Source organism: Ixodes scapularis, unplaced genomic scaffold (assembly GCF_016920785.2).
Source record: "Ixodes scapularis isolate PalLabHiFi unplaced genomic scaffold, ASM1692078v2 PGA_scaffold1__304_contigs__length_218370807, whole genome shotgun sequence".
Classification (NCBI taxonomy): Eukaryota; Metazoa; Arthropoda; class Arachnida; order Ixodida; family Ixodidae; genus Ixodes; species Ixodes scapularis.
This window is the reverse complement of record NW_024609846.1, coordinates 55,132,289-55,157,412: the sequence shown is the minus strand read 5'-3', so window position 1 is coordinate 55,157,412 and position 25,124 is coordinate 55,132,289. Positions and strand designations below refer to the sequence as shown.

The 25,124-nt window shown below is 45.8% G+C and overlaps 2 protein-coding genes across 4 annotated transcripts in view; one reads left to right on the top strand and one right to left on the bottom strand.

Annotated features, from left to right (window-relative positions):
- Window positions 1-845: 845 nt before the first annotated feature.
- The window catches only part of LOC8024616 (nose resistant to fluoxetine protein 6), a 34,079-nt gene continuing 9,800 nt past the window's right edge, over window positions 846-25,124 (bottom strand). Inside the window, exons 8-16 of one of the 3 annotated variants that reach the window (XM_040501158.2) lie at window positions 24,964-25,059; window positions 24,019-24,184; window positions 22,481-22,560; window positions 22,270-22,392; window positions 20,619-20,739; window positions 17,378-17,564; window positions 16,526-16,668; window positions 1,202-1,225; window positions 846-1,165 (exon numbers count right to left, since the gene is read on the bottom strand). In XM_040501158.2, coding sequence (XP_040357092.1) covers window positions 1,130-1,165; window positions 1,202-1,225; window positions 16,526-16,668; window positions 17,378-17,564; window positions 20,619-20,739; window positions 22,270-22,392; window positions 22,481-22,560; window positions 24,019-24,184; window positions 24,964-25,059 — 976 coding nt within the window. In that variant the 3' untranslated portion in view covers window positions 846-1,129. Of the gene's footprint in view, window positions 1,166-1,201; window positions 1,226-1,761; window positions 1,847-14,629; window positions 14,855-16,525; window positions 16,669-17,377; window positions 17,565-20,618; window positions 20,740-22,269; window positions 22,393-22,480; window positions 22,561-24,018; window positions 24,185-24,963; window positions 25,060-25,124 lie in introns of those variants that run through there. The other 2 variants (XM_040501159.2, XM_029994775.4) reach the window with 2 other exon arrangements.
- Window positions 1,577-14,165, top strand: LOC120840477 (testis-specific serine/threonine-protein kinase 2-like). Its single transcript, XM_040211054.3, has 5 exons — window positions 1,577-1,861; window positions 6,588-6,807; window positions 10,411-10,585; window positions 11,929-12,289; window positions 13,259-14,165. The coding sequence occupies exons 1-5, from the start codon at window positions 1,743-1,745 to the stop codon at window positions 13,995-13,997; spliced, it is 1,614 nt and encodes a 537-aa protein (XP_040066988.2). The 5' UTR covers window positions 1,577-1,742; the 3' UTR covers window positions 13,998-14,165.

Sequence of the window (25,124 nt, the reverse complement as noted above, 5' to 3'; positions counted from 1 at the left end):
GAATAAAAAAAAATAAAAACATACGAGGCAGTAACAGCAAACACGGAACACAACACCGTAGGACGACGAGTGCACCACCAAAATGCACGGCATATAGATCACATCGCAACAGAGATGCTTTAGTCGGCGTGAAAATGATCGTATTCTTCGTTTGTTTTTTGCCTGCTCGGTTGTGAGAAAGAATACGTTGCCGCCTATATCACATTCCTGTGAAGTGTGACTTAATTGAGCGAGCGGCAGGAGTGCAAATGCCGTTTGGGAGCGGTTAGGTACTTACATAGTCTCGCTTCTTTAATTATTCCTTTTTGTTTTCCTGTTATAGAAGAAAAAGTGTCCTTCTCACTTAACATACCAGCATTAGGAAAGCGAAGTTTGAGTATGATATGGCATGCGATGCCTTCCTTTCCTAGTTGCAAAGATATTTTAATTATGTTTCTACAGGTGTGCATTTTTCTGATCTTAAAATACCTAGTTGTGTGTGTGTGTGTGTGTGTGTGTGTGTGTGTGTGTGTGTGTGTGTGTGTGTGTGTGTGTGTGTGTGTGTGTGTGTGTGTGTGCATGTGTGTGTGTGTTAATACACCTTTTCTTTGTAGCAGAAATAATGAAGGCGAACTTTTCTTGACCTGTATTCTCAGCCAAAGCTTTTTGGACCAGGAAATGTTTGAATTAATTTCATTTAATGACCACCCGTCATATAAAAATAAACACAAAGGCTAGCAAGATAAATGGAGTTACTTCAACTGCCATCTTTATTGAAGTGCAATCCACCTTGTCAAAACTTGCGTTCTCTGACATAGGTCAGAGATCACACAATCGTGTTGGACTTCTTTTTTTTTTTCCTCTTCATCAGTTTTGTTTTTTCCTTGTAATCAGACGATCCCATTCCGCGGACATAAAGGCGTCGCTCGGCGCCCCAAAACAAGGAGTCTTTCTCTTTACATGTGTTGTAACCCACGTTGCACACAGACACAAAACACCACCGCTGTCTTTTTCTTCACCGTATTTGGCATCGTTGTGAGTCCTTTGTTTCTTCCGCACAGCTAGCAGCCACACAATATTGTGTGGCTGTTTCCCACACAACGCAAAGCAAAAAGAAATAGTCACACCGGCACGCCCCAAGTTAGCCTTGCTAAACGCTGCCTGGCCGGCCTCCACGCCCCGCAGTAGAGTGCCTTCATACACACGCGCCCTAGCCCGCAGTGACTAGCAGCGCCACCCCAGGCACCTGCGGCAGAATTGGGCCACTCGACACCCAGCTCCTATGGAAATGCCGATGCGGTCGGCACACCTCTCAGTTGTAGTACAGCCTAAAGTCCCTTGATAAAAGCGTTTTTCACAAGTACCGCCAACCATTGTTGTGGAAGCGCTCGAGAAACGTGCCATGAGCGGGTGCTCCGCCGCCATTCGCTTCCAAGGCCCGCTCATTTCAGTGCTGCGCCGCCATTTGCTTCCAAGGGCCGCTCGAGACATGGGCCTCGTGCACTCGCGCATTTGACGCTACTTGCAAGACAAGCGCAAACACATCGAGGGGCTTTAGTACAGCCTACTACAGTTCCCACGATGCATACCGGCAGCGGCGGCGTAGTGAAACTGTGTTTTTTGGCTTTCTGGAGCTTTGATTTAAAGACGCGCCCCGCCAAAGAAGGTGACGACGAAGTGCGCGGCCGAACCATGGCCGCCCTGCAGTTAGCTCGGAGTCGGTTGAAGACCCGCTGAGCCGAGCTCTCAGGGACCCCGGGACCATGGCCGGAAGAACTGTGCCCAACCTGCCGGCCAAGGCGGTCAGCTCCAAGCAGTTCCTCGCACTCGCCGGCTACATCGTGGGCAGGCAGATCGGGCAGGGCACCTACTCCCAAGTCAGGTACACGCACAAACTTCCCACCTCAGAGCGGCGTGTCCCCGAAAAAAAGAAAAGGACAATGTCTTTCTCGGCGCAAAAATAAACTATGCACTGCCGAACGCGAAGTCTCCGTCCAAATGTAGCACTATCAGTCAAAACCAGACGCCAAAGTTTCAGAACTAACCGTTATCTATAAACCCCTTCAAAAACCACGGCCTTTTACGATCAATCTAAAAATATTGCAAAGTGACGTGCGCAAAACACACCAGCAAACCGTCAAGTCTGTAATTGATATAATACTCCTCTCGAAGGGATTGTATACAATTGGTTGACTTGCCATTGTTACGGTATCTTTTGCGCATGCCACGTTGCAGCGTTTTGAGATCAACCGTAAGAGAGCGTAATTTTTTTAGGGTTCTATATTTCAAAAAGTTATACGCGATTTTCTGACGTTTTCAATAGGAAAATGGCTGCCGACGGAGCCGTCCCATACATGGAGCTGAATGACGCCGGTTACCAAGAACGGGCTCCATTTTCCCATTGAAAGTTTTAGAAAGGTCACACATAGGGTGACCACCTTCCTGTTAGCGAAATGCGGGACACGCGTGGCCGGGGGGGCGGGGGTAGAGGTAATTTATGGACACGCACACAACGAACCGAGGCTCTGTTAACCCGTTGATTATCCTGTACTGCGTATACACCTGCTAATTGTATTGCAGCAATTAAGCTCAAATAATTTCCACTACCAGTGATATTTTTAATTGACAAGTGCTGATTGCTGGGCAAGTTGGTATGGTACGTTAGAAAACATGATTGCACTTTGAAGACAGGGACATAGGAAGAACAGACACCACAGAGCGCTATAAACATGATTGCGCTTTGAAGACAGGGACATAGGAAGAACAGACACCACAGAGCGCTCTGTGGTGTCTGTTCTTCCTAGTCCCTGTCTTGAAAGCGCAATCATGTTTTCTAACGATTTTTTTAATGCCAAACATGATAGAAATGTGCCGAGTTTAGGACAGAACAATTTACTGTATCATAACTCAATGCATCAAATGGAAATAATAAACAGTAAATCTTTTTCGGGTCATTGTTTCCTGTCAACGCTTACTTTTACCAACATGGTCCTACACAAATGTTTTAACATTATGTTCTTTTTCTATCGTTGCGAGCATGGCTGTTTTTACTAAAAAAAACCACAGCAACCCTTTCACATTGACATAGCAATTTGAAAATAATTATAATATTTTGTATTTAAACTTTTGGCGAGATATTTTTCTTATGATATTTTTCCACCAAAGGGAGAGGCACAACGGCGCATGCGAGTCGGATCTCCTGCAAGAACCACGATCGCTTCCCGCAATGCTTGGATAGAAAATGGCATACCACTGCGATTCGCATGATCACCAGTGACCTCGGCGTTTCACCGTGCCCCGTTGATGGGCAGTGTCATGAGTTGCAGAGTAAATTTTACGAAAGTGTGAAATGCGGGACATTTTGAAGATCTCGGAATTTCTCGCGGGACGCGGGACACAAGCCCTCAATGCGGGACAGTCCCGCGAGTCGCAAGACGGGCGGTCACCCTAGTCACACAAGTTTTGAATAGTATAACGGTTAGTTTAGAAACTTTGGCATGTGGTTTGGACCGCTAGCGAGGCTGAGCGCCGAGCCGGGATCACATTGCTCATATATTATAGAAAAGACAGCCTGCAAACACGAGTCGCCGCTATATCCGTGGTTCGAATGCCGCGTGCCAATATTTCTCATAAGACTCATTGCCATGTGACATTCAAAGCACGGATCTCACGGTTAACCGCATTCGAATTTCCGTGAAGACTCGTTTGTAGGATGTTTATGCCCGTGTCCCACTAAAGCGACAGACAAAAACAAACGACAGCGACAAGCCGCAAACCCGAGTTTTTTTGCGATTTGAGAGGCTTTGTAGAATAAAGGAGGCTATGCTCAAACACGAGCATCATGCACGCGAGGGTATCTTTGGCAGGCTTGCAATCGCTCGTGCTTACTTCACGTGCTTACTTCAATCGCGCGACGCAGCAGAGGCTGGTTGCACTATCTCTCCACGGGGCGCGGTGCCGCCGGGGCTGAGATGGGCTCCGATTGCAAACCGAAACTTAAAAACCCGTCGATATTGTGCGGTTTTTCAGAAAGCCGTAAAATGCTTCGCGTGCCTTCTACCGTCCTGCAATTTGTTGATTTAGTGCTTTTCGATGATGCTGAGCAATTTTCTAATTTAAACCATCCAACACAATATTAAAAAAGTTAATTACGCAAAAATAATTAACAACTTAATTTGCCCATCATATTGGCGTACTCATCCACGTCTGTGAAGTGTCTAAAGGCTGGTTCACACACTTGCATGAGTCGGACCGAATGAGAGGGTTGCTATGGCAACAGCTACGTGGGCTCCAACAAAACTGGTTTTTACCACGTTTTGTTGGAGCCGACGCAACTGTTGCCATAGCAACACTCGCTCTCGGTTGGACCCAACGTAAGTGGGTGAATCGCCCTTTAATACTGACGCAAATAAAAGTGGCGAAGGATACGCCACGACCCTTCCCTGTCAAGGGACTTATCGGTTTAAATTTAGCGCCGCTCATGTGTCCTCGAACCAACCAACTGCAGTTTCCCCAAATTCCTAAATATAAAAAAACGAGAAAAAAAAAAAAAAAAAAACTTATTTTGTTCTTTTTTGTATTTTTTGGATTACTCCGCCGCCGTTGTTGCGCGCAGTTTCGACTATTGTGCGCTCCGCAGTTATCGGAGGGTATCCGGCGAATTTATTCGAAGGCAGGGACGACGTTTGGCGCGAGCCGAGGAAAGGCCACGCCGAGCCCTGCGGCTGCCGACAGGTCCCCCCGCTCCACGTCTCAACCTCGCAAACGAGGAAGACGCATCCTCTTCTCACTATAGTTTGACGGGAACCACAGTCGGAGGAATGCCCAATATCGACCCCGTAAAAGTCCGTTGTCGAGCTAAGCCTGTCGATCAATCGCCCAGCCCTAGTGTATAGTTGACAAGAATCTGGACATTAAATTTGGTTTTGCAGATGCACGGCAAATCTTAAACAGTTACTGCCAACTATACACCAGTTAGACGGGCACCCTTAACCTCGGTTATGTCTGGCCTCAGCCACAATTAACTGTTGTTTAAGGTGCACGCGTGTAGCAGGGTATTAATTAGGGTGTGGCCAAGGTGACGTCAGTTTTTCTGTTGAGTAGCAGGCAGACCTATACTGCACATTTACAAATAATCAAATTGCTTGCAGTCAAATACATTTAAAGAAGTTTTGTAATCAATCGAATACATTTATTAGGAAGTAACTACGAGGGTAATCTGATTACTTTTCGAAGCACTCAAACTACTTCTAACCATTACTATTTTCCTTCCCCTCTTAATGACTCCCTGTGTGTACAACTTTTCTTCCAAGAAATCTCTGAACCGAATCTTTTAAAGAAGGATGGTTTACCAAAATCTATAAATTAAGAAGATAAGCAATCGGTGATTCTAATCTAATATAATAGACAGAACGAAAGACCCCTTTTGGAAACGATAGAAAGATCTGGTACTTTTCAAAATCTGAAGTAATCGGAAAAGTAACGGCTACTTTATCGATCGAGTGACGTCCGATTATTTTTCTTCCCGGGTAATCGAGTAATATAAATTGAATATTTTTTTTAAACCGAGAGTAATTGTAATCGTAATCGATTACTTTTTGCGCGTAATTCGTGTACAAGACTAGTCGCAGGTACCACAGTCACTATAGGTTTCTTCTCACATCCGAGAAACAACTCGTCGTCACCTCGGACGAAATCGGGATTGCACGTTGCACAAAAATGACGAAACTTTTCTGCAATGTGACTTATCAGCGATCACGCCCACTACACGACATCTCTCTAAAAATCTGATTTATGACTTCAATTATCTCAATATTGACTTAAGAGTTTGACGTATAATGTTTAGGCTACGATTATACTACGTCCAACTAAAGGTAACATGTCATATCTCTCGGTTCCAGCTTTGCCTGGAGATTCGTTTTAGGTAGATCACGAACATATTTTTACATTTCTGCTCAAAAATTAATCTAAAAAACGACAGGCGAAACAACCGTAATTCAATAGACACTGCTCATAACATTTATACAGGACACGCCATTGTGTCTTATCTCATTTGAGCGCTATCCCTGGCGGTCACCGAAGAACCGCTACATGACGTAGCGCTCAATGGGACAACTCAAGCAGGCGAGGCCCCTCGCTCAAGACCGGACCAATACAACACTGCAACTTTGCCATTCTGGCAAGGGGAGGGCAATTTCGCCCTTCCCTTGCACTACGGAGCATGGTGACTGGCAAAATCATTACTCCTTGGATAACTCAATCAGTACCAACACTGTGCCAACTGATGAGTCCTCCAATCACAGGCGGCTTTCGCAGTCACCTGCGCTCCTTCGCGCGAAACAGTGGTAGTAAGTGCATTTAAACCGGCCGGCAAAATTGTGGCTGTGTCCGCGCTCCAGCCACAATTTCGACCATAAGCGAGCGGCCTCCACTGGTCGAGATGTTCCATCGAGCTCAACGTAAGAGAGGAGTCCTTTGGCCGCCGACACAATAGCTCTCTCCCATGATACGAGACGGAGTTTGGGCGTTTTGTAGACGTTTGGTGAGCACTGCACCTATATGACTTTGCGCGTGTCGTCTAATGGACTGTCTACAACCTTCCTTTGCAGACTAGCTGTCAAGGGGGGAAAGAGGTATGCAGTGAAAATCATTCCGCGTCATCTGGCGCCACGCCAGTACGTGCTCCACTTCCTTCCTCGTGAGCTGGCGATCATACCGATGCTGAAGCATCCCAACATCATCGAAGTGTTCGACATCCTCGAAATCAGGATGAAGACATTCGTCATCATGGAACTCGCCACCCGGGGAAACCTGCTTCAGAAAATTACGGTATGTGGTATGCGGTATCTACTGTTCACCCATATTAATTCTACGTTTATTTTACTGCACAAAAATTAGTGGTGAAGAACTTTATCGATTTGGTAAGGTAGAAAAATGGGAAGGGGAAAATTTTAGACAGTAATCTTTTATTCGATTTTTTTTTTTTTTTTGTGTTAAGGCCGAAGTTCTCGTGAACATAAAAAAAAAAAAAGCGTCCGCCCTTTTGCGTTTGTTTTTATTGACTGAATTGTACAGCTCAAAAGATTTAAGTGAGATTTGCAAGCTCGCGCCACTCATGCAAGTACACTTGAGAATACAAAAAATAGAAAAATCAATGTAGGTTATAAAATAAAGAAGAGGTTTTAGAAAGGTTAGGCACATATAACGCTAAATAAAGCCCATGATAGAGGGGCTTTAACGCTAAAGCCAGAACTTTCCTTGAGCAGACGTCCATTACGCTATTGGCTTACTGTGTACTAAAAGTAAATCCGCTCCATCAAGCAATCACCTGGCTTTCGCTATGTTTAGGGCATCGCTTCCAGTGCAAAGTCTGTGATTGGACCCGACTACACGCCAACTACATGCTGACTTAGCATTCGTGTCCAATACCTAACTCGAGCGAAATCTGGAACCCTAGGAAAATGTGTGCCACAGTAACGAGAGCACCCACACTGTATTAGAAACTCACCAGAATTGCATTCATCTGGCGTCGCGGCAGTGGCACAAGCTGTAAAAATAGTTAATTGTACTAGCGAGTTCTAGAAGAAGACCCAAAAAGCTTCGCAAAAGCAACAATCTGAGCTTGGCATGTGCGGAGTGGCGACGACGTAAAGTTTTTCGATATACGCTATTTTAGATCTCGCTACTGCCCGTTAACTATGTGGAAAAACCCACAGAGTTATTATAATGTACGCTAGAGGTTCCACTGGCGCTAGTGTCTATGCGACTTCCGTGACGCAAATTGAAGCATACAGCAGCGAGTCTACTTTAGCGATGCTTCCGTGCATTCCTATGGGAAAACGCGCGTGCATTTTGTCTCTTCACCGGAGAATAACACGGCACACTTTGGTTATTTGGGTCGTACCGAATAGTATGGACCTAGATTAACACTATAAAAGAGTAATTGCTTTAGTTAGCGCATTTTCCTTCATCAGTGAACGATATTTAACTTCGCTACATTTCAGTCCCAAACGTGTGTTCCGCAGCAGGTGTGTAAAAACAAGCGACGATTCCAAGCAAAATTACAACCGAAAGGAATATAGAGTGTGTCCAAGGCCCGCCAGCATTCTGGTGACGCTTATACATTGATAATATGCCAGTACTGTCACTATATGAAAATGACCCCGTCGCGTACGAGCGGATAAAAACATTCAAACCGCAGAGAAAAAAGTCCGTGGACTATGAAAGGTGTCTCTTCGTATTGTTTTCTCTGCCGGGCAGCTTTTACGGGCACTTCATCTCAGAGATTTCGAGCGTGCGGGTGATATTTTGAACGTAAAAGGAACATCTCCTCTCAGAGCAGAAAGAATAGCGGTACTTACTTATTTAAAATCGGAATGGATTACGTGGCCTTCAATTTATTTCGATCGTACATGCACGGGTAGTTCCTGATCCAGTGTTACTGCGTAGCTCTTGCCGTCTCCCTTAATTTCCAAATGTTCTTCGTTCGTTTGGCACGTATATCCCTCATGCTGAAAAGCGCCGACGTCGTGTTCGCGCTAACAGTGTCCGACAGTGCACATATGTACACGCACGAAGCCGTTTTAGCACCGTTTTTAATGGGATGAATTTGAAAGAAAAATGCCGTAACTGACCAATTACTTCGTCGGCCTCACTGAGAAATGTTCCAAGCTACCTAGTACGTACGAATTATTTGGGATATTTGCTTTTTCGATGGACCGAAGGGAGAAAATGCACTAACTTTTTCCCATAGAAAATGCATTACTGGAAGTCAATTTTGGACTGGTTGCTGTCTGCTTTAATTTGCGTCAGCACATAGCGCCACTTGAACCTCTAGCGTACATTATAATAACTCCATGGAAGAACCCATATATATATATATATATATATATGAAGACAATGAATGTAATTATGATGGTGTGTATCATGACGATGAAAGAAGATGATGTCCTCGTGACAATATATATATATATATATATATATATATATATATATATATATATATAAAGGCATAGGCTAAAGAAACGGGGAAAAGTATTACTATAACGTAACAAGCTGTAAAATGTTAAAGACGTTTACAATTCTCTGTAATACCGAATTAGAGCGCAGCTCTTGAGGAGGAGGAGGGGAGGGTACGGAGGGGAGGGTATGCCGCTCTCCCCCTTCGTATCCTCCCCTCGTCCTTTTCTGTTCCCTTCCCATCTAGCGGGAAATTTTCACTAAATTTCCCGATACAATTAGCGAAAATTTCTCCGCTAAATTTAGCGGAAAATTTACCAACATTTTCTCGCTAAATTTGGCAGGGAATTTAGCGAAAATAGCGAAAATGTATCCGCTAAATTTAGCGGGGAAACTGGATTGGTGTTGAGGTCACATGACGTCAATGTCCCCCCTAAATTTAACGGGGAAATTTTTCATAATGCAACGCGCGGTTACGCCCGGTTGTATTATTCCCATGATGCAACGTACGCAGTCACGCCGACGGCGACGCCGACGCCGCTCAAGCAGAAAACTGGCGCCTAAAATCTGCGCTCTAAGATGATTGATCATCACTAATGATCGCTCGCTTGTAGAGCTTGTTTCGTTAGCTTTGTAGTTGTCTCTGTTCCTTCGCCTTGTGTCTATTGGCGACGTGCGCGACCGAAAGCGTCGCTGTGGTCGGCCTTCCATGATTGGCCGAATGCTGACTATGACGTCAGCAAAGGAGCTCTCTTCAACGGAAATAAGGGTTATGGAAGACCTTCTATTTTGGCGGTGTCGGCAGTGTTGGTTTCAGAGCGCAACGGTTTCAGGCTTCCACCATACTAATTACAAACACCATCAAACTTGTTGTTCGCAAGGTAATGACGTCACGATAGGGAACCATAGGAGGGCGCCACCAAAACATCTCGCCGCTAATAGGCCCCTCGCGCTGTTTACAAACTTACAAACAAACGCGCCTTTGCCACGCCAGGTCGGTGCAATGCGCGTGCGCGGAAACCAAATTTGCGTTAAGTGTTCGTATTTAGAGAGCCTGTATTACAGAGAGTGTCCAACTGCCCGATCAAGGTCACGTGGTTTATCGGCGGGGTTTGCAATGCGAGCTACGAGGAGGTGACGAACGCGTTGATCGTTTGCGAGGAGCGTCTCTGCCTTTCCGCCTGCTTTCCTACTCGCCACGCGAAAACGCAGCGCGTGTATACGCTTGCAACCAATCGGTGTTGAAGGTGTCCGCCATTAAATTGCAAACGCTCCCCATGGTTCCAGGTGGACCCTCTCTACAATCTAGGCTCTCTACATTCGCCGTGCCAACAGCAGCGTCACCACAGTAGAGTAACGTCAGAGCCGGATTTTTTTTTTTTTTTTCAATCTTATTTCTGTGTTTGAAAGATAGGTTGGCGTACCCAGTTCAATCCCTAACCCCGAAGCACCGATGGCGGCGCATGCACGCAGAGCGAAGGCCGTTTCTCGGAGACGAAGGCGTTCGTGTTCTTCGAGCAGATCGTGGATGCGGTGTCCTACCTTCACAAGCAGCACATCGCTCACCGAGACCTCAAATGCGAGAACGTCCTCCTCAACCCCAACAACCAGGTCAAGCTGGCAGACTTCTCCTTTGTCCGATACGTCTGTGAGTTGATTCGCGCCTTCATTGCACTCATCAGCTGGCCCGACAGAATAGACGCTGTCGTCCAAACCGTCTACTTGTACTTATGTAGTGCGCCAGATTCTTTTCTGAGGGTGCAGCGCTATTGCGCCTCTTTCTGTAGTACATTGAAACGTTTGAGTGAACGATTCGCATAGATGCACTCTATGTTTGGCATGATCACTAGATGAAACTCATTCGTTTACAGAACTAAGATAATAAAAAAAATATTGATTTACGCACTAGGCCAAGCAAGGTCTTTTGAACGCCCTAGCGAAGGAATAAGCATTATTTACAGCTATAAAATTTGTTTATTCAGAAGACGTAATCTTAGCTAAACGCACAATGCATTATGCTGGGAGTCGAGCTCTGACCTGATCACTGAACTTCACAGATGCTGAGGCGGCTAGAAAAACTACTGTCCTGCACAATAAATTACTCAATATACTTGCGTTAACCCGCCACACTAGTGACCTCCTGAAGTGGACTCGTAATTACCCGAAGAAAAAATGTCAATCGTTGGGTCGCAGGGTGAGATTTCAAATTGTCGTCAGGTTGAAGATATTACGAAAACGGGGGTTTCTATCTTTTTTTTTTTTTTTGTTTTTCTGCAAGAGTATTTTACCAGTAACGAGCACCCACGTTATACAGATCGCCGATTCCACATCTTGTTTCATGTTTTGTACGAGCGAAGCCGAAGCTACAGGCATGAGCATGCAGGTTGCCCTGAACAATGCTTGCACCGCACGAGCGTGCTAGCTTGTCAGAGATGCTGAAAGCCCGGAGCTCGCTCTTGTGGCTTCTGCAGCGCTAGTATTCAAAATAAAACGGAGTGTGCACCGACACGCGACCCTTACGTCAGGCCGCTGCAGTGGCGCTGCTATCCGGAGAGCAAGTTGTCTGCTTCTAGCGCAAGAGTTGTGGTGACGTCAGAACGATGTCGAGCTCTGATTGGCTTTGATATGAAAGGGTAGTGAATAGACCTCAATGCTTGCTGCCTTAAGGTCTACTCACTATATATATATATTTGGTTTTCAATCAGTCAGTAAGAGCTGGGCGTTCTGACATCGTTACAACCCCTGTGCAAGAAGCAGACGAACTTGGACTCCGCATTGGCAGGTCGCCTGAGCAGACGCTACGCTTCATGCGAATCGGGTTCCCGCGAATGCGCAGTGTGCCCACCTCATGTGGGAACTGCCCGTTTGTCCCTACCTCTTGCGGGCTTGTTTTGAAACAGCGCGTTGACCTATAAGGCTGGTCCGTTACTAGCGCCCAACAAAGCTTCGTGGCTTTCGAGCGGCACGACGTCCCCCTTCCTTTCGCCGCAGACAACCCCGTGAACCGACGCAAGATGCTGAGCGAAACCTTTTGCGGCAGCGCGGCGTACGCTGCACCCGAGGTGATCCAAAACATCCGGTACCTTCCCAAGCGGCACGACACGTGGAGCCTGGGGGTCATTCTCTACGTGATGGTTTGTGGTCAGCTGCCCTTCGACGACTCCAACCCGTTCCAGCAAGTGCGCGCTCAGATGAGCCGCCAGATTCCCTTCCCGACCGAGTACAAAGTATCTAAGACGTGCACGAACCTCATCAGGCACTTGCTCGAACCCATCGTGCTCTACAGGTGCACCGCCACCAGGGCCATGAAGCACCCATGGATGCGCAGGGAGCGCATCAAGAGGAAGCTCAAGTGAGGGTCTATAGCTTGTCTATAGCTCTTTGCTCTTTGGTGTTCTTCATATTGCAGCAGTTGCGAGCCAAAAGTCGTAGCTACAGTCATTTCTCATTAATATGGACACCTCCGTGCCCCCTTCACCAGATCAATCATCCATAATGTGAGTCGTTCATAATAACGAGACGAAGATAAGTGTATTTACCTTGTTTTTGCCTTGAAACGTTTGTTTACATAGCGGGGTATTACTTAAACGGGGTCCATATATTAACAAGACATGACGCACAGCTATGACTTCGCAGCTGAAGTTCAAATTAGAAAAAGGGGAAGTAGGGGTGTAGATTCGACCAGCTCTACTCGCAGAAAAAACAGTAAGTTTTTCAAAGGCAACTAAGAGGTGTTTTATGGCTATTATAACTACGAGAATAACGGAATATAATCAATAAATAGGATTAAAAAATGACATATCTCGCACTTAGGCGAAATCAAGCCACTTGCATGTTCAATAAATATTACGAGTTTCGTGTTGTTTAATTTGCCGTATTCAGGCAGTTGCTGTCCGTTCCGATGGAAGAAAAAAAAAAGATAGCTTAACATCAGCAAGAGCAACAGGCGTCTAATAGTCATCAAGGACAGCTCCTGGCCACTCTGTACAAACCTTTAAAAGGTCACGAAATTCGCGGTGCGGGTAGCAGGAAGGAGCCACTCATAGACCTTTGTAAGCGCTTCCATGTTATTGTGCTCGAATCTTCACAATCACGTTGCGATTCAGAAGACTCTAGCCTCTGTAAATAGACGCCCGCCCTATGTCTGTTAATCTGAAGTTCTCGTAAAGCAGTTCAAGCGCTCCATCGATTAATAAACTATTCTTCGCGACATACTGAAACATGAGTGTGACTTGATAATTTAGTACCTTGAACGAACTCCCGCCAAAAACGACACGCCGTACTCTCATTTCTCTCAATTGTATTTTGCTACCTTCCGCAGGCACATCAAAGACAAACGAACTGCCGAGAACCGTTACACACGAGAGAAGGGTCAAGGCAGGTCATCCTCCAACGGGGCGGAAAACAACGGAAGAGAGCTAAGACCTATCTACTCAGAGGCGGGCGTGGTATCCAATTCAGGTTCTTCATCGGCTGAGACATTTGGACCATTGTCCGCGTCCATGTCGGCCCTCCCGAAGAGGAACCGGAGGTCCAGATCACGGGCAGTCGGTGCGCGGCACTCGACCGAGGAACCAAACTTCATTAGCCGTACTGAGGTCTTGAGTGACGTAGATGATCGCCCCACCAGCATTACGGTCCGCAAGCGAAGACCAAGAAGGAATTCCTACTACAGGCACGAACGCAAATTGTCTCCATCCCCGCCAAATTTCTATCCGCAGCCCGACTACCCGTACAAGATGCAGCATGCAGCCATGTCTGCAGGGCCATACCAGGACCCGTCGATGTGCATGGGGGGCGTGGGCATGTACCCGACAGGAGGAATGCCCACGAACTGGGGTATGCCTGTGGCAGGTGGCATGTTCCCTCCGCAATGTGGCCTCGGTTACCAGGTTGCGGGTGCACCATACGGACCGGCGGGACCTCGTCCCCACGTCAACAGAAGGCCCCGAAGACGCGGATCCCAGGGCGACGTCCGCAAGGCGACGGTTCGCGTAAACACGCCTCGGGCTCACTTGTCCGTGTCGACCAGCTCTAGTGCCTCTGGGGAGTATTACTAATATCATACTAAGCCCCGGGATAAATTATTTTGTCATTTTTGCTTAGCCACACTCGTTTCATTTGTTCGAATGTCTAGACTTTTTGTTCTCGCCAAACCGGGCTTAAAGGACGTGGCCGAGGCGCGCAATTACCTGCAAGATTAAATAAATATACTTCGATATTCACGAGGTACACCAGGTCCTGAAAGCCTCATGACTGGGTCAAATATTGGAAGATCCAAAGAAATGAATGCCAAAAGAAAGGATGAAGAAACATCTTTTCTTTACAAGAATGACACTAACACCGCCTCCGCACGAAAAATCCTGGATTTTCCTAGTTATTATTCTTAAATACAGCCTTTGAAAGTTCTTGACAGACAGAAGCACTGTTTACAAGCAAGCGGAAAGGAAGTATGCACTGGGCTAATCAGATGACAAACTTTCAAAAGCAAAAAACTACTCCTGCTTAATGAATACCCGCACCCTTTTTTTTTTTTTTTTTTTTTGTAAATTTACAGGAGCGTTAATATCTAGGTGGGATTACAATCTACATGAACTGTTTAAAATGTACCGGTCTGCGTCAAGTCGTTTTTAATTTGGACGGCACCTCTAGACTCGCGGAGAATGACATTCATTGACAGTTGCAATTGGTGTGCGGGTCCAGTGTCTCATTTTTATTTATTATTTTAGAACGTTTACTGTCACTTGCCGGGATGGCCTGCAGACTTGTGAGAGTCTTGGTCCTTCAACGACAATTTTCCCTTCGTCACTTTATCAAACAACATGCGTTCCAGGTTGACAAATGGCTTCTCGCAAATCAAGTAGAAAAGAAAACCCAGGAAATAGCTCAGCATTACGTTGCCAAGAAAGCCTCGAACCTGTAAGAATAAAAATAATGTATTCATTTGTAACGCATACACCTTTAGTTACCATGCTATTTTCATTCAGCAGAATACAGTGTAGTATCATTTAAAGGGACACTAATAGGTTACTGAAAAAAAAAACGAGTTAGAGTTAATGTTTACATTATTTTTACCCTGTGAATCCGCATATCACGTTCGTTTTTCCCGAAGATGTAACTAAACGCAGAAAAACTCGAATACCCTCCGACCAGTCGTTACGTCATACGCATATTTCGGCCGTCAAGCGTTTGCTTCTCTAGTGGACAGCGCGTGCAATTGCAAGCTTGCCAGGTATATTCCCTTGCACTGACACCAGTCATGACGTCTTTTTCTGACTTTTTTGAAAATGTGAGGAAAGGAGCGGACATAACTCACGTCCCGACCAGGGCGCCCCTAGCGGCAAACATTTCATCGGTACGTCCTTCTTAGCCGCTGCACTCAGATTACGTTCGATCAAGTTTTGCGAGACGTAAGAACCTCGCGGGATTCGTAAGAACCTTAAATCCCGTCGTGATAATGTCAGGCACATTAGGCCCGCCCAATTCGTCCCAATTGCTTTCCGACGAGTAGGCGGCGCGATAACCGCTAGGTGGCAGCGAACAGTCAAAGAGCCTGTATTACAGAGAATTTCCGACTGCTCGGTCGGGTCACGCGATTCCTGGGCCGCGTTTGCAGTACGAGGTACAGGTGACGAACGCGTTGGTCGTCCGTGAGCGTCTTCGCCTTTCCCCCTGCTTTCCTATACTCGCTACACAGTAACGCAGCGCATGCCCACTTCCGATCAATATCCGATGTGGGCGTCTGCCATTGAACAGCAAACACTCGCCATGGTTTGAGTTGGCTCCTCTCTACAGTCTATGCTCCCTACGAACAAGAGACGACAGAGGCGACACCGCCAGCGTGCTCCACTCCCGCTGAAGATGTGCGAGAGTAGAGTTTCCGAAAACTGTAAATGACGCCACACTCCGGGAAGGATGGGTTTAAACGGTACTCTAAAAAATATTTCCTGTAGTCTCCGGGCACCAAACTGAAAATTAATATAAATATTCGATGTCCTGAAGGCCAATTGAAGACGATTTAAGTGTTTTTCTTAAATACAGAATTGCTTCAGTTTTTCTTTAAGACAGCACACTGCCAAGAGGTCTATTTGGAATGGAGAGGGAGGGGAGAGTGGCCAACTGTCGGCGTGCGAACCACCAAAGAAGATGATAAAAAATTCTCTACTCGGTTTTTCGTCCACTCATGCGCGGATCATCTTCCCGAAACAACTCCAGGAGTTGTATGTTCCCTAAAATACAAAAAAATGCGGTCGCTATTCTTGGCAATACTCACATTTACAATCCCATTTCACAAATGGTCTTCACTCAGGTAAGGGCATTTTTTTATATAGCGCTATTTGTTTTTATTGTTTTTTTTCTCATCGGGAACAATAAATTTGAAAGTTAGAAAGAAAGCAATGGTGACCGGTCTTGTCTCAGCCGGTCCTACTCGGTTGTAACTATGTGAACGGGCCTTCAAGAGCTCGCACGCAACAGGCTTGGCAGCTGGGCTTTCTTTCAGAGAGTCTTAGCTGAGAGGCTTCTTCTAGCAAGCCGGTTGAGGTCGTAGGCGAAAGTATAGGGACAGAAGAAATGGAAAGAATCTCACGAGAAACCAGTGAGCCATGTAGATCCTCTCTCTCGCCATCGCTGCCGAAGTGACCAGGACGAGGAAGTGGACCAGGTACACCGAGAAGGTCAGTCGCCCTAGAAGCACGAAGCCATCCCACGCCAGGAACCGGTCGATGATTTCTGGTCGGACAAAAGTGAACTCTCGAAGCAGAGGCCAGTCAGCTCATGGTCATGAGCCCAAGTATAAAAATGTTAAAGGGAATTATTATGCGCATTATTCCGTTATTGAAAAGTTGCCATTAATGTTCCTACAAAGGTGGTGTGTGTGTGTGAGAGAGAGGGGGGTGTATATGCGACTAGCAGGTTCTTGTGGGGCCTGCTTCTCGCATAGAAATACGAAATACTAGAGCATCGCAAGTTGAAGAGCTATGATCCCTTTCCACTTGGGTGTTCCGCTTTGATCATAAAACCTTTACGACTAATAATTAAAATATATGTTGCATTGAAATTTTGTATTTCTTCTAGTAGTCTACAAAAAGGACGTTCTGGAATCTTAATTTTCACGTGTTTGCGACGGCATTAGAACTGCAACATTGAACGGCCCGTGCTTCATGACGCTGCCATCGAAGCCTGTCTGATTCCTTATCCCTGATTTGCCTGATCACCAACTTTGCTGCTGATCAGGCAGAAACTTTGGGCCTTTATATATTAGTAACCGAAATCTTAGGGAACGCAGGGAGTGGCTTAAAATGTTCACGGGTCGTGATTCGTTGTTCTTATCAGATAATCCCGGAATCTCGTTGGCAGCGGAGCCACAATAAGATGTTCAGAACACGCCACACACGTTTCCTAAGCCGTCGGTGTGAGCAAGCCAGCGTAGTATACTCACTTGCCTGACCCGAAGCGCAGGCGTAGAGCACCCAGGCTACGCCCATCGCGAATGCCGTCCGGTGCACTCCGTTGAACAGGGCCACGTCCACGCCGGTGGGCGGGGCTCCCTTTTGCCACTTGAACGCGCCGAACACGCCGTACAGGCAGAACACCGTCGAGCACAGCCAGAGGCCCAAACGGGTCACCTGCAGCGGCCAGAGCACGCGATTCAATGCACTTTCTAAGATAGCAGCTGATTCCACGCGTTGTTAAAGTCTAAACTGCATGTAAGCGATTTGGCGAGCGACGAGACAAGCGATGGCCACCCGCTTCGCTGTCGCTCGGTCAGTCGCGTGACGAAGCAAACCGCATGAAAGCAACAGGAGCAAGCGACCAAGGCGATGAGCGACGTTTTTTAAAAATCCAAAAACCGAGCGACACGGCGAGCGACAGTGAGAAATCTCCGTCGCTCGTCGCTGACTCTCGTCGCTGTCGCCGTCGTTCGTTCTCGCCGCTCGCTAAATCGCTTACATGCGGTTCAGCATTTAATTACTAATCATAGAAAACCGAGTTACCTACTGACGGGCGCTTTGCGAGTGATTTGACTGATACTAGCTTATTTGTTGTTTGGCGTTTATAATCGCTACTGCCCTGCAAAGCCTAAGTGTCATCACTAGCATGTTTACTTCCAAAATATTCATTTTGACCCTTTTAGCTTAGTAAAGATAGGACCTTCTCAATTTCCTCCTATATTTCCCTCTCTCACGAACTCACCCACTTTCTCTTTGTTTCACTTTCACTCATTCACACTAACTCCAAATACTTTACTAGAGGGAATACATTCCAACTCCCCGATAGTACAATGGCCTCGGCGCAGACAGGTTTGGAGCAGTTTGAATGGCTGGATAGCCAGCAACCTTGGGTTGAATCGGGAGTGGTGAGTTACATAGAGTTATTATAATGCACGCTAGAGGTTCAACTGGCGCTAGTGTCTATGCGACTTCCGGGAGGCAAATTGAAGCAGACAGCAACCAGTCTACTTTTGCGGTGCTCCTGTGCATTCCTATGGGAAAATGCGCGTGAATTTTGTCTCTTCGCCGGAAAATAACATGAATAACTTTTATTACTTCGGTTGTACCGGATAGTATGTACCTTTATTAATATTGTAAAAGTGTAATTGCTTTAATTACAGCATTTTTCTTTACTATTGAACGATGTTACGCTTCGCTATATTTCAAGCCCAAACTTTTGTTCTATGGCAGGTATGTAATAACGAGCGACGCTTCTGAGCTAAATAACGATCGAAAGAAATGTAGAGTGTGTTCAAGGTTCGCTAGCATTCCGGTGGCGCTTATATATTGCTAATATGCCCGTCCTGTCACTCTATGAATATGACTCCGTCGTGCATCTTTATGATCGGTTACCATTCGAATGTAAAAAAATAAAGTAGGTGGGCTACAAAAGGTGTGTCTTTTTATTATTTCCTATGGCAGGCAGTTTTTATCGGGCACCTGTTCTCTGACTTCTCCCTACTTGTAAAGATTTGAAGCGAGCGGTTGATGATTTGAACCCAGAACGATGCATCTTCGCACATTATCACGAGCAGAAAGAATAAAGCAGTATTTATTTATTGCAAATCGGACTATATTACGTGGCTTTCAATATATTTTTTATCGCTTGTATGCACGAGGAGTTCCTTATCCAGTGTTACTGCGTAGTTTTTGCCGTCTCTGTTGGTTTTCCACATGTCCTTCGTTCGTTTGACACGTATATCCCCCATGGCGGAAAGCGCCGACGCCTGCCGACGCCGTGTTCGCGCTAACAGTGTCCGACAGTGCACACAAATACATGTACGAAACGGTTTTAGCACCGTTTTTCATGCCACGAATTTCAAATAAAAACGCCGTAATTGACCAATTATTTCGTCTGCGTGACCGAAAAATGTTTCAATGTGCCTAGTACGTACGAAATATTCGTGATATTTGCTCTTGTAATCGAGCGCAGCGAGAAAATGCACCCGCGTTTTCCCTTAGAAAAGCATTACCGGAAGTGAATTTCAGACTGGTTGCTGTCTGCTTCAATTTGCAGCAGCACACTAGCGCCAGTTGAACCTCTAGCGTTGTTGTAATAACTCTATGGTGAGTTATCAGGTCGGCGGTTATCAGGCGTTCGCCAATGGGCAAAGGGCGCGCCGCATGCAGGCCGTTCGGTCGATGCAAGTGCTTAAAACATTTTTAAAGCAAATATATATATATTTTTTTTTTTTTTGGCACGGCGAGACGTCTAAACAGTCAGGGGAGAAATTGGCGCTGTAGGCGCGCAGTCTAATGCAAATGAGCGGGGTAGGACGTATTTCCCCTAGTAAAGTATTTTCTAACTCTCTCTTTCTCATTCATCCACTCTCTTTTACTCACAAACTCACTTACTCACTCACTTTCTCACTCAATCGCTGACTCACAAACTAACTCACCAGTCACCTAGCTGTGTTTGGAGATTTATGTTTGTCCTTTGTCCCCCTTGTTCCCCTTCTCCAGGGATTATTTTCATCAATCTTGTCCAGCTCGCTCGCACCTTTGCATTTAAATGCATTATAATTACAACCTTAACTTGCAAGCTTCACCCTTGTTCGTGTTAGACTGGTGGCAACTGATAAAACCCGTTTGCTCTACTGACGTCTAACCCCTGGTTAGCTCAGTTGGTAGAGCGCTCCACCTGTAATGGAGAGGTCCCGGGTTCGATACCCGGACCAAGCGGATTTTTTCGGTCGCTCACCAGTCACCTAGCTGTGTTTGGAGATTTATGTTTGTCCTTTGTCCCCCTTGTTCCCCTTCTCCAGGGATTATTTTCATCAATCTTTCTTTCTCACCCTCATTCATTCTCTCTCCTTCTCTCAATCACTGACCCACAAACTCACTCTCTGACTCTCTCGCTCAATCACTGACTCACAAACTCGCTTACTCTCACTCACCCACGAATTCACTCTCTTTCTCACTCAGTCAGTGACACACAAACACCCTCACTCTCTCTATCTGTCTCACTCATTCACTCTAGCTCACTCAATCACTGACACAAACTCATTTACTCTCACTCACTCAGTCACAAGCTCACTATCTCTCGCTCACACACTATGTCACTCACTCAATCATTCACTCACTTGGAGTTCGGTCGAGAGGCGTGACGAGCGTAAAACCTCATAAAATGCTGGAAATGTCCCAATTCGGCCATGGGGGCATCTGAGTAATCCGAGCCTGCGTACGTACCTGCCTAAGGCGCACATGGCGGTACTTCAGGAAGACAAATCCTACCAAAGCTCCAGTCACATAAGAAGCCACGTGAGGATATGGCCGCTGGTGGATCAGATCCAAAGCCTGCATCATTTTGCTGCAAGTTGCGATTCCAAGCACAATGAGATCAGGAACAACTCAGCATAGTTTTGTGGCGAAGAAGATCTTGTGTCCATTATGTATGACAACAGTGCACTCCCAATGCGGCATCTCTTTTGACGCCATAGAGGAACTATACAGCTATAAACGCCGATATTTAACCCATGAATGTCGTATGGCTACTTGCGCTACAAAAATTCTACGTCGAATAAATCTTACCTGGTCGGTTTATTGCACGCTGTGTAACTTTTCTGCTTTTTATGCGTGTAAAAAATAACAGCTATTTCATAAAAGCTATTTCCCCCTTTCGAAACATGTGCAACATTACCATAATATAAAGGGCTTCTCCTTACAACTTGCGCCGTATACTACATTGTTTATGCCACATATGGATCATTCATGTCGTTAAACACCGGAGACTGCGGTACGGAAAAGAAAAAAAGAACTTTTAGTCAAGGGAACAGGCAAAGAAGGGAACGTCTGTTCTTCGAATAAAAGCTTTTTTTTTCCGAATTACAGTCTTAGGTGTTAAATGACATGATTAGCTACAACCAGCTGGTCTGCGCACTTGCAGTCTTTTCATTAATATGTATTAGTGCTGGGTGAAAAACGTCTAAGTACTTGAAGAAGGTACACAGTAAATAAGAGGTTATGTGCTTCAACTAATATAGTATAAGTACTGTACACCGGGCGCACTGTATTTTAAGTGAAGTACTATAAGTACAAATTTACTTTCAAAGAATAGTATTTTTAACACTATCGTTCATAGGGCCCTTTCATTCCCCTATGCCTATACGCTGTCTTTTTTTTTTTTTTTACCTGGTATGCATTTTCCCAGAGTTAATCCGGGGTGCATCAGATACTTTCGGAAATTGCGGCGAATAATGGGTGAAGTCAAGTGATCACCGAATAGTTGTTTTACTATCGCTGACAAACTATTTGACACAGTCAACTTACAAGGCACTTAATTGTATCGGTCTTATAGTCACCACTACTTAACTCAGAGAAATGACCGGATGACGTCTCGAAAGTCGATAACGCGTTTTCACTTGACAATATTTCTTTCTTTAGAAATTGTATTTAACGTTACTGAGAAAGCCAGGGACATGAGCACGTTATCCTTGAAAGAGCTTAATTTCACCGATACCAAATTTGGGGATATACCTTAAAGTTGGTAGCTGTACTTTCCTCAAAAAGTACCAGAAAAAAAATAGTTTAAGTAAAGTACAAGTACGTAATCAGGAAATGTACTTGAAGTAAAATACATTTTCTAAGCGTACTTGAAGTTCCCAACACTGTTATCTTTCCCAATATACCCAAGTATACTGGGAAAATAATTTGGTAGGCTGTTAAGGTCCGACAAAATCCATACTTCGCACAGGACGTTTCTCGAGTCCCTGACCTCCCGTCCGGGCAAACACAGGTGCCAAACCTTCCATACCCTCCTAAACGCGCGAAGAAACAGTTTGAAGGCTTGCTGTGAAATCCCGTACGACAAAGCCTGCGAAAAGGTGAGGCTACAACTCACGTGACATCTCCCCCGGAACTGACCCGTGACGGCCCAATTTGAGCCGAGTGGGTGAAGTAAGCGATGAAGATGTTGCAGGAGGCCGCAATGGCAACCATGGCAGCTATCCCCACCCGCACGTTTCTAGAAGTATAAGCAGAGTGCCGTTGTTCGCGAAATGCAGCCTCACTCATAGAATCGTACTGTTCTCAAACTACGCAGAGTGACTTACTTTGCGAGCAGGACACAGAGCAGGGCCACAACCGTAAAAATCTGCATATCGCAGGCCAGGTACCACAGGTGTCCAGCACACTTCAAGAACACGCATAGCATTTACAAACAGGGTAGGAGAAAAAAAAAAGTCGAACCGGCTAAAAGGGAGAATCAAATTGATTGACGAAAGCGTTTATAAACTTGCTAATTCCTTGTCTGAAAGTAACTTGTATGCATTCAGAAATGTAGCCTGAAGCAAACGTACCTAATTCATAAAATTCAATTCACACGTCGTTTAATATTTATTACCCCCAAACTTCAACGCAAGCTTTTACATATCTGGGCTCTGATTTTAAGATCGCCATTAGTTATCCATTCACGCTCCGCCACTTACTACGCCTCTGTAGTTCAAAGTGATCAAAGTAATGGTGATGAACATGATGGCGATCAAGGTGATTATCATCATGTCAAGTTTTCAAATTAAACTTTCTTTTTTGAAAAGCCCTCATCTATTTTCGAGTAACAAGCGCTGCCTGGTTGTTTGTCTGCGAACTATAAGTGAAGAGCAGACCTACAACTCGGGAAAGAACTTAGCCGTTCTATCCTTTCCGACAACGCGAGCCAATCTCTACAAGATCACCCATACTTCGTTGAAGCAAGCAACCGGAATAATGAATATGACCCAACAGGATAGCCATCATAAACGAGGCAAAGAGGCAACTAAAGAATCAACTACAAAAGAGACATCCCGAAGAACAAGACTCCATTCCACCTGGATTCAGAAGATATCAAAGTATTCTCCTGAGAAGGGCAAGGACTGACAGCGCAATAACTCCGCACCTCCTTAAGATAAGGCAAACATGAACAAAAAAGGTTAGACAGGATCTAGAATTCACATCAAAACCACCAGAATGCATCTTCAGCAGAGAAAGGATACCACCAAATACTGACCGCCATCTATGGGGCTACAAACAGTTCAGAAAGGAAAGGAACGAAGCACTTGCCACTTCAGACCCCCAAGACGAGCCGATAGATATACAAGCATGAATAAAGCCTACAGGCGATTCCGAAACTAAGGTCCAACTGTTGAGATCCGTAGTTTCTCTCCTATATAAAAAAATGGCTTCAGTAAAACGTTTAAATTTTTATTTTCTTGTCAAGCCATGTACTAGTGCAGCTGCCTTCCCCCCCCCCCCCCCCCCCCCCAATAAACGCTTCTTTTTATTTATTCGTTTATTCATTCCTAGATGTCTCCGTCCGCCAGAACACATCGGCATCATGTCGTCTCATCGGTTGCCTTGTTTTTTATGCCAAATACTACCGATTCACGAAACATAATCGACAAAAAGAAAAAAGACAAAATACGCGCAGTTAGGTGCTGACAAATTGGTCGTGCGGGACGGTGTCATCCGAAAATGAGGACAGCTAAAGAAAGGCCAGAGGAGAGGACGTGTGCATGCGCAGAAGCTCTGGAAAGGAAAGGTCCGTTCCACCGGCGGTTCCGTCGAAGTTGACGTGTTTCAGCTACGGGCATCATGTGCCCCAGTTGCGACTCACGATGTCCTTGTGCGTCAGCCAGTTGTTAAAATGGAGCGGAATGGCCCACCAGTTCCGGTAGCACTTCTCGATTTTGACGGGAAGCCACTCGTCCGCGGCCGGACCGTGAACCAGCAACGGGAACAAGAAGATCAGGCCCAGCAGGAACATCATCGGAGTCGTGATCCTTGACGGAGAAGAGAGCACAGCTATCCTCGGGGCGAACAGCATGCCTTCCGCAAGCGCCGAACCGCCTAAACTCTACCTCTATAGTCCGAGGGTTCGCTATGACCGGTAAACCAAACAGGTCCAGAAAAGGACACAATATCATGGCGGATTCACTGCGCGCGATTGGTTTGGTCGGGGATAACTAACGTACAAAGACGACGGACAAGTGCCATGACGATGCACTTTTGGCGCTGTCTGATTGGCTCCGCCGTTTCGTAGCGATGGCGATACGGCCCGAATTGAGAGAGTTTTAGGGAACCGTTTTGGCACATCCAATACGGTACAATGGGACCTCCGGTACGAACTACGCATGCGCAAGTCTTCTGGTGTGGCGCATGCGCAGTTCGTACCGGAGGGCCTATCTTACCCTATCGGGTGAGCAAAAACGGAAAATGTGAAACGGAGTATGAAACCTGAAAATGTAAAACGGAGTTTAGCCGCGGGCGTTTGCAGAGGTTGTCATCGGTTAACAACGGGATCAACTGTAATATTCGAAGCGTTGAAACACGCTTCATGTGCGATAAGAAAGTCGGGAGGGGATTCTGCTAAAACTAAATTTGGTCGCAAGCACTATGGAAGCGCGTCAAACATAATTGCGCGGCATAAGCCGTAAAACCGGTCACCAAAGCCAGTTCGTCATTGCGTATAAGCGTCGTCGAACGTCATAATCTTACGTTGTTGTCAAAGTGCTGAACACAAGGGGTCACTCCCAGGTGTGAGCAGTCGGCGTAAACGCACCTGATGTAACGTCGAACTTCGACAATCAGAAGCACCGTCAATTTTCGGCGCTGTTCCTTGAGCTTCGGAAGGAGGTTATGCACCAGAAGAAAGCCACTGTAAAAAATAACACAGTGGTACTTCAGAAGTGTATAATCAAACTTGCAAAGAACGCACCTTAG